The 8,677-nt window shown below is 41.9% G+C and overlaps 1 protein-coding gene across 12 annotated transcripts in view; it reads right to left on the bottom strand.

The window, feature by feature from the left end:
- Positions 1-2,220: 2,220 nt before the first annotated feature.
- Positions 2,221-8,677, bottom strand: part of MAGI2 (membrane associated guanylate kinase, WW and PDZ domain containing 2) — a 1,214,455-nt gene continuing 1,207,998 nt past the window's right edge. For 10 of the 12 annotated variants that reach the window (XM_019543630.1, XM_019543629.1, XM_019543624.1 and 7 more), the window contains one exon: positions 2,221-4,536. In XM_019543630.1, coding sequence (XP_019399175.1) covers positions 3,734-4,536 — 803 coding nt within the window. In that variant the 3' untranslated portion in view covers positions 2,221-3,733. The remainder of the gene's footprint in view (positions 4,537-8,677) is intronic. The other 2 variants (XM_019543634.1, XM_019543633.1) reach the window with 1 other exon arrangement.

Raw genomic sequence — 8,677 nt, forward strand, 5'->3', positions numbered from 1 at the left:
CCCTGCCCATGGCAGTAAACTTGTATGTGGTGCTATGAGGAGAAACGCCAGTAAAACCCCACCAAAACCTCCCCTCTGATTACTCCCATTGAACCACCTTGTGAGGACTGTTTTGCTAATTGTATATGTTTGATAGTAGAAAATAAAACAAGTATGTGATGGTGAGGAAAACACCTGAAGTTGTGTATTCAGATCCTTATCCCAAATCTCGTTGAACTCAATAGAAAGACGGTCCCTACAACGGGAGTTGTATTAGCTCTTATTCAACATGGGAATGAATTGGTGAGCTCCAGCTCTCTGATGTGGGCAGATTCTAAACCAAATGCAGCCTTGAGTGTGTGTTTCTTATGTTTGCTTGTTAACAATCGATAGTGAAAAACACACTATTATAGCTATTAGTATAACTGGTTGACCTTATTTCACATGGAGAAACTTTGTATTGAAAAATGAAATTTAATTGAAACTTTCCCCCCTATATAAACCACTTTTTTGTTTCACAGCGACTTAGTGTTCGTTTAATTTCATGTTTTGGAAACTTCTATTCTCCTTTTTATTCATTCTTTGGTTTCTGCATTTTATTTCATTTCTATCACTTCCCTTTTTGTTTCTTTTACTTTCCTTTTCCACTAGCACAGGGAAGAAATGACTTGAAAAGCGTGAGGAAAAACATTTCTGTTTGTTGTTTTCCACATGGGAAAATTCAGGCAACCATTGCAGAAGAGTGAGCTAGTATCTTTTCTTAGTTTCTTACCCTTTTACAATTTCCCCTTCATTACTGGTAAAGGTAAAGAAAGTAAAAAACAAAAGAGCACCATCATCGCTCTGAAATCCACCCAAAGATGGTGGAATACTCTAATTTTGTGGTGGATCAAATATTTATATGAAATATGTTAAGACAGGCTTAAAATATAAAATTAATTTTGTTTCGAAATGTCATGTATATGGGAAATGACTAGTAATAATTTTTGACTAGTTACAGTTAAAGGTGTCTGTCACAAGTTATTTGATAAACCTGGGTTGTCTCTTGCTCTCACTGAAGTTGATAAGGATTTTTCTATTAAGTTCAATGGCAACAGGATTAAGCTCCTGTAGCACTCTTGATCTTACCATACTTCCAGTCCATCCTACAGAATTACTCGCTGACATTTTCAAATATGTTCTGATAAACTATTTTTATGATGAAACTTGGGAATCAAATCATGCTCTACAACCCTCTCTAGTCGGCAAATCTTTTTAGGCCTCTGATTGTCAAATTCCAGTTGTACTTATTAGATAAGCACAAAACATCCCTTTCTATATTGTGTGTCTGACCTTCTCTTTTTCTTGTAGCTTATGATAGAGGGGGAAAAGAAGACCTCAGTTTTCTTTTAAACCAAAAGAGAGACCCAAATACAGATAAGCATCATAAAATTTCTCTGTAGTCTCCGCATTGGCTGTCGCTGTGTTATCCAGGGTTCCCACCTTTCCTCAAACTAGCACTCTCATTTACATTGTGGATGGTTCAATATTTTCACTCATGACAACACAGACTGATATTTCTTGATAGCCGATTTTGTAATCACGCGAAAGTGAGGACACAGTATATACAGATGGAAAAAAATTTTTTTGGATATATATTTTATTTGACAGTGGTTTAGAATATCATACAGTAAACAAGATTTCTGTAAAAGTTAATTTATCCATAGTGGTGCGTTTCATAAAAATAGTTGCTCACTTACAGCCTTTCTGTGACTATTAATACATGGAATTATATTTATAGAGATAGAGCTGTACAGGGTAAATTCACAGCTAACACTACACAGAAATATTATTTGGAATGGGGTTTAGATGATGTGCTGTCTTCACAGGTTATCGATTACAGCCGCATAAAGCAATTGCTGCACAAGGAGTAGCTGCGAACTGTGCAAATTAGAGTTTATGCAAGCATAATCTCAACTGTTTCTCAGGTTTTATTGTTTGCTTTCCTTACACATAGAAAATAAGATATTGGGGCGTGCACCTACACTACAGAAGCACTGTCCAAAACCAGATTCAATAAATTAATGGCAAATTATACTGAATTTCTAGTTCAGGGGATAAAGATTTTTTTTAATTAAATAAAAATTGGGTAAACAGCTACGTGGGTTTGTGCTTTTTGAAAAATTATAATTGATGTTTTCTAAAAAAAGGTATATAAAAGCTGCAAAATCCTTTATTGGAGGCTTTTCAAACACTCTGATAGGAAAAAAAAAACATGCCCACATACTTGTAAGAAGAGAATGAAACTGAGTATCTCAGTCTAGAGCAATATTTTAGAGCGATAGTAAGGTACTAACCTATTGGAACAATGCTAATCTCAATGTGACTCTTTTGGAGAGAGCACATGCAGAACAGTTGATACCTAACTTTAAAATATATACTTTTCTGAGAATATTTATCTTCCTGATTTTTTTTTTTTTTAACAACCAGTGTATTATTGCCCATGGGTTTTTTGGCACACAACAAACAAACCCTACAGTAACTTACCAGGGACAAGACGGTGCTGACGGCACATGGAGTCTTATGAAGGCAGACTGGAAAGTTAAGCATTAGTACTTAAGGCTTGAAATTCAAGACAGGGAAGCAAGTAGGATAAAAATAAAAATGCGGGGCAAAAAGGGAAGAAATGCTAGCAGAGGCATTTCCATAATACAAACGAGGACACTTGAGCATCTGTCTCAGAAACAAGTTTTGTTTGGGTGAATGTTTGCCTCAGTAGCATCTGTTCTGTCAAAGTGAAGAAGAAGAATTTAAAGTCTTTAAAAATAACTGCAATATAGCTCTGTAGTAAAGTCACCATATTCTGCAAGAGAGAAAGGCCTTTCTTCAAGGAAGCTGCAGCTTTTTTTTCTTTTAAGAATCATCTTTTCATTATAAGGATCTTGTTAGTGTCTCAATTTTGAGCTTGCCCAATTAAGATTGTGTGCTACATGCAATATTAGGGGAACCTGTGATAAACGGTTTCCTAGGACAATTTGCAAATACAACTCCACCCTAACTCCTTTCCAATGTACAGAAATATGATTTGTTCACAAAAATGGCAGTAGAAATGGTATCACAGCAACTAATCCACTAGATTCCCCAACTCCTCCTGTAGCACCCAGTGAACTATGCTACTGGGTATCATGTGGATTATCCCAAAGTGTTAACAGTGGAGACATATCATGAGTGTACAGTTCCAAATGCTTCAAAGAAACCCTTTAACCCCTGTCTAGATATGTTGAGAACAATTTATTTACAACATTTTAGCTCAGTTAAAAGATCCTTTCTCAGTTTCAGCTTGCTCCGTGCAGTTTTTATTTAAGGCGATGTTCCAGTTTGTGATTGCTCTAACTTGTTCCAGTTTCTTGATATAAAGTTTGAATGAAATCCAAGTCCTTCATGCAGTGGAAAAAATACTAAAGCTACACTGCACCATTCTTCTCTGATGTACTGTCTGTCATAATGTTTTGGTTTCTTCCATAGCTGCCAAAGTCCCTAAAATGGAACTGGGGACTTTAGGGTCAGTTTTAAATCTCCATGTTGACTATATGCTGTTTGAGCTTATTAGACACTGTGCACATTGTCATGGAATTACACATTAATGTTTTCATTCCTCAATGCTTTGTGTGTATGCGTGATAGTTAAAATAAATTAAAATAAATCAATGTGAGACAGAAGCTAAGAAGAATGTTCTGCGTCAATGTGAAACAGTTAGAGGGCAACAGTCACTTATTTATCTGCTCATGGCAGAAGTGCCAGACTTTACTACGCTAGGTAGCTTATCAGATCCGGGAATTTTCCATGGGCCTGGTGAGACAGTTGCCTTCCGAACTGTAGTGTTGGTGCTACGAGTGTTAATGGAATGAAGATATCCCTTCCTCGGGAACTCACTGGGTTTCCCATCAGGGTCCCTCTGGTTGTGGTCCATATCGCTTCCATATGAGCTACAGCTATTGCTACCGTACGCTTTTGTAGCACCACCTGAGTCAAGCCTGACATGTTCAGAAGTTGCAGTTGGTTTCTTCTCAGTGGTACTGGAGGATTTGTGATCTTCTTTTGCACTTAGAGATCCCCCTCTCTTGCTTTCTGATTTCTTCAGTCTCCCAACCTGTTCGTCATTGGTCCCAGCACACACATGCTCTCTTGCTCCAGCTTCGACCACAGTGCTCTGTCCCACAGCCTTACTTTCAGAGGTGGACCTGCCACCATCAGGGGTCCTGTTTTTGCCTTCTAAATATCCCTTCCTAGAAGCCTCTTCATGCTTTGACCTGTCTATCTTTTTAGGACTTGCTGACCTTTCTCTTTGCTCTCCTACCCTTTTCTTTTTGTGACCATTTGCCAAAAGCTCCTTTGGTTTTCTTACATCATGTTCCCTCTTGATATCCCATGTTGGCTCTGGGTTTATCTGATGGGAAGGGTCAGAAGGTGGGGCTAGATGTGATGAAGATAATGGTGAGATTATGTCATCAAGGGAAATAGCTACTTCCGGCAGACCTGGGGAGGTGGCAGAGGGAGAACTCCAGGAGTTTGGTTCGTCTGTCATAACAACAAAGAAAAGGTAGTTAAGGAATTATTTACACAATTGGCAATACTTAATTTTTTTCAAACAGCATGCAACAGCTAAAATCCATATTGGATGTCAGCATGGCAGTTTTTACTTAAGCAAAATTCTAGTTGAAGTAAGAAGGGCAAAAATAAAATCAGTGGGAATTTTGGATGAGTAAGAACTGCAGAAGTTAGCACAGTGCAACTACTGAAAATATCTGTCTCTGACATAAGTTGATTTTTTTATTTGCCTTTATTAAATAGTGAAAAATTAGTAGTGACAAATAAAATACATTTTTATATCATTATAACAGCTTTGTTATTTGGCAAGATCAACGCTGTCTCAAAAGACAAACGTGAAGGCTGATCTTCTCTCTAGTATACATTTCCTTACAAGCATAAAATAATCAGCACGGATTTGTAGCCCAGATTAGGTCATCCATCAAATCAGCCTCTTTCACCTAGGTGTTAAATTGCAGTATTTAGGGACCTAAAATTATGCCTGATGTGAAGGCATGCAGACTGGGGGAAATCTTGGCCATTAATTTTGAATTTGTCTCAGTTACTCAACTCCAACAGCATTTGGTTAGAATGTGTAGATCCAATTTCCTTATGATACAGGGGTACATCCTGCACTGACACACAAAGAGCGGGGGATGAATTGGGTTTACCTATGTCTCCAAAATACTTAGAAGTCCAATATTCCAATCCTTTGCTTTCATGAGTAGTCACTGCCTTTTGTTTGAACTCCTGTTAAGGGGCATTAGTTCTGAGACGTTAGTTTTGAAGACTCATCGTGACTGCTGGCAGTCTGTCTCCTATTTGTATCCCTACCCCTTAACTATGAAGCCCAGAGAAGCCTCTCAGATTGATAAATGCTTTTCTGTAATTATTCTTGTTAGGTGGCTATATGTACAAAGACTCACATGCTGCCAAAGATAAAGGGATATTGCAAGGATCCACATAAATGAGGTGGCGCAAATAGCAAGAAACAGCATGTTTCAAGAAGGAGAAAATATTACCTTCTAACTGAGAGAGTTAGCTGGGCTTCTCTGGGACAGCACTGATTGGTCTGAACTGTTCTGAAAAAACCACACAGTGGGTGCATCGACATGAAACACTTTACTGCATGGCAGAGCTAATTATTCTAATCTACGCATGTAGATACTTACTGTGCAGTAATTGGCTCTAATCATGAGTAAATTTGCTACCTGCAAATGCAAGTAGCAAATTTACTTGAGATTAGTAACTGTACAGTAGCAGATGTGTAGACCCTTGACCGGGAGCAAATGTACTCCCAGTTAGCCAGGCAGCAGGGGGCAGCAGTAGGTGGGAGATTTCTTTCTGCCCTGGGAGCTGCCTGCTGCCGGGGTGTGGGGACAATGACCCCCTGCTCCAGCAGCAGGCAGCTCCCATCTCCTGCTCCACAGGGCTGGGAGATCTGTATCTCCTAGCCCAAGCCCTGTGATGGCAGAACCTTGGCTGGGAGAGCCTCATCTCCCAGTGCCACCTCCGCGGTCACAGGGCTGGGACTGGAAGATCCTTATTTCCCTGCCAAAGCCCTGCGGTGGCAGAACCCGGGCTGGGAGATCCTTATCTCTGTGCCAGCTCTGTGATCATAGGGCCGGGGCTGCAAGATCCTTATCTCCTAAATAAAATGCACACGCACACACACCCCGTTTTGTTTTTCTTGAAAAAATCTATGGCAAATTTCAAATTAACATGAGGATGCACATTATTTTGGAAAATTCAATGTCCTTTTCTCAATAATTTAGGACATCCTCAGCTGAGGCTGTACAGTTAAGCTAATGACTTGACTGTGTATTTTGCAGATAAAAATAGCAGAGCCGATAGTGAGGTGAGTGATGTAATGAGTATGAGCAGCATGATTATCTGAGGAGCTATTTATTTTACCAGATGGTGCCAGTTATGTGCTTAAACATAATGAACATATGTGTGAGGAAAAAAATAGATACTGAAAAGGGAAAAGTGCAAGTTCTGTGTAAGATAAATAAACTTTGGGCTTGAAACTTAACTGGGCTGAGGGTCTTGATTAAATCAAAAAAGACCCAGCACTTTCTTACCCTCTACTTAAGGTTGTGCAATATACCATCTGCTCCATGGCTGGTACTTGAGCAAGAAAAAAATAAAAACAAGGATTAACTTTTTGTGCTTCTTGGCTCTCGTGAATTTGCCTACGAAAAGCAGGTGCTGTAACTTCCACTTATCTCCGGGCTCATTTGTTTTCTTAATTCTGCTGTGGAAAACTGGTAGAGTAAGGAGAGGCTTTAAGAAGGAGAAGGAGAAGGAGAAAAGCACACTCTTAGCCTCAGAAGACCTGAAGCCTACTGGACCCTGTTATACCTGAATATGTCACTGAGCTTTATTTCTGGAGTCAAAAACATTTCTGGATTATTCTACCACAAAACTGGTGGGTCTAGACTACAGGTTGCTTTGCAATGCAAGGATATCTGAGATAGCTGTGAATGAGCTGACTCAAGTATTGCAGGTAACTTATTTGGGTGACACAGAGCTCAGCATGGCAAAACATAGCCCAAATCATAGAATCACAGAAAGCTAGGGTTGGAAGGGATCTCAGGAGGTCACATCTAGTCCAACCCCCTGTTCAAAGCAGGACCATGCCCAACTAGATCATTGGGGAATAAACAGGAGGAACTCGCCCTCAGAATAGCTAGTTCAAACCCAGATGTCATAGGGCTAACAGAAACGTGGTGGGATTCGTCCCATGACTGGGCAGTTAGCATTAGGGGCTATAGGCTTTACAGGCGGGGTAGGGAAGGAAGGAAAGGTGGGGGTGTGGCGCTCTATGTCAAGGAGCACTACACATCTTCTGCCAGTAGAATGGGGTCAGAGGAAGGGCGGGCTGAAGTGCTCTGGGTCAAGATTCAAGGGGGCCATGGGGAGAGCGATTTGACGGTGGGGTTCTATTACAGACCCCCCCCAACCAAGGGGAGGAGCTGGACCGGGAATTTTTGGGCCAGCTTGCAGAGGCATGTAAGGCAAGGGATGTAGTTGTCATGGGTGATTTTTAATTACTCGGATATCTGATGGGAGGAACAGTCAGCCAGGACGGACCGTTCCAGGAGGTTCCTGGCTGAGATATGGGACCTCCACTTAATCCAGGAGGTGCACAGTCTCACCAGAGGAGATGCCTTGTTGGACTTGGTCCTGGCCACAGGCAATGACCTGGTAAGGGGCCTCCAGTTTCTTGACCACTTGGGCGATAGCAATCATCGCTTGCTGGAATTCACCATCCAGCGCAGGGTGTCAAGGGTGTGCAGCAAGACGGTAGCCCCAGACTTTAGGAGGACCAACTTCAACAAGTTGAGACTAGTGGGTGAGGTGCTGGGGTCCTTGAGGGCAGGGGAACTCACTGTCCAGGACGAGTGGTCGTTCCTTAAGGAAGCGATACTCAGGGCCCAAGGGGAGTCCATCCCAACAAGAAGCAAGGGGGGCAAGAGTGCCCAAAAGCCCCCCTGGCTCACCAAGGGCATCTGGGAATGCCTGCTTACCAAAAAGGCGGCGTACACCCAGTGGAAGGGGGGTGCTATCTCCAAAAAGGAGTATACTTCCTCTGCTTGGGCCTGTAGGAGGGCTGTCAGGAAAACTAAGGTGGATATAGAGCTAGGACTAGCGTCCAAAATCAAGGATAATAAAAAGTCCTTTTTCAAATATATGGGGAGGATGAAGAAGGCACTGGGTAATGTGGGGCCCCTGCAAAGTGTGCTAGGTAAGCTGGTGGTTGCGCCAGAGGAGAAAGCGGAACTCTTTAACCAATTCTTCACCGCCGTTTTCTTGTGCAGGGACTGGGACTTCCCCGCTGTGATGCCAGATGGACTCGAGGGGAATGCCTCCAGACCTCAGTTTGGGGAGGACCGGGTTAGAGAGCTTCTGGAGGGGCTAGACATGTTCATGTCAGCGGGTCCAGATGCTGTCCACCCCAGGGTGTTGAGGGAGCTAGCTGGGGTTATTGCAGGGCCCTTGGCACGGCTTTATGAGCGCTCATGGTGCTCGGGCCAGGTGCCAGATGACTGGAAGATAGCTAACGTGGTCCCCATCTTCAAAAAAGGGAAGAGAGAGGACCTGGGCAACTATAGGCCCATCAGTCTTA

Source organism: Crocodylus porosus, unplaced genomic scaffold (assembly GCF_001723895.1).
Source record: "Crocodylus porosus isolate Cpor-Errol unplaced genomic scaffold, CroPor_comp1, whole genome shotgun sequence".
NCBI lineage: Eukaryota > Metazoa > Chordata > Crocodylia > Crocodylidae > Crocodylus > Crocodylus porosus.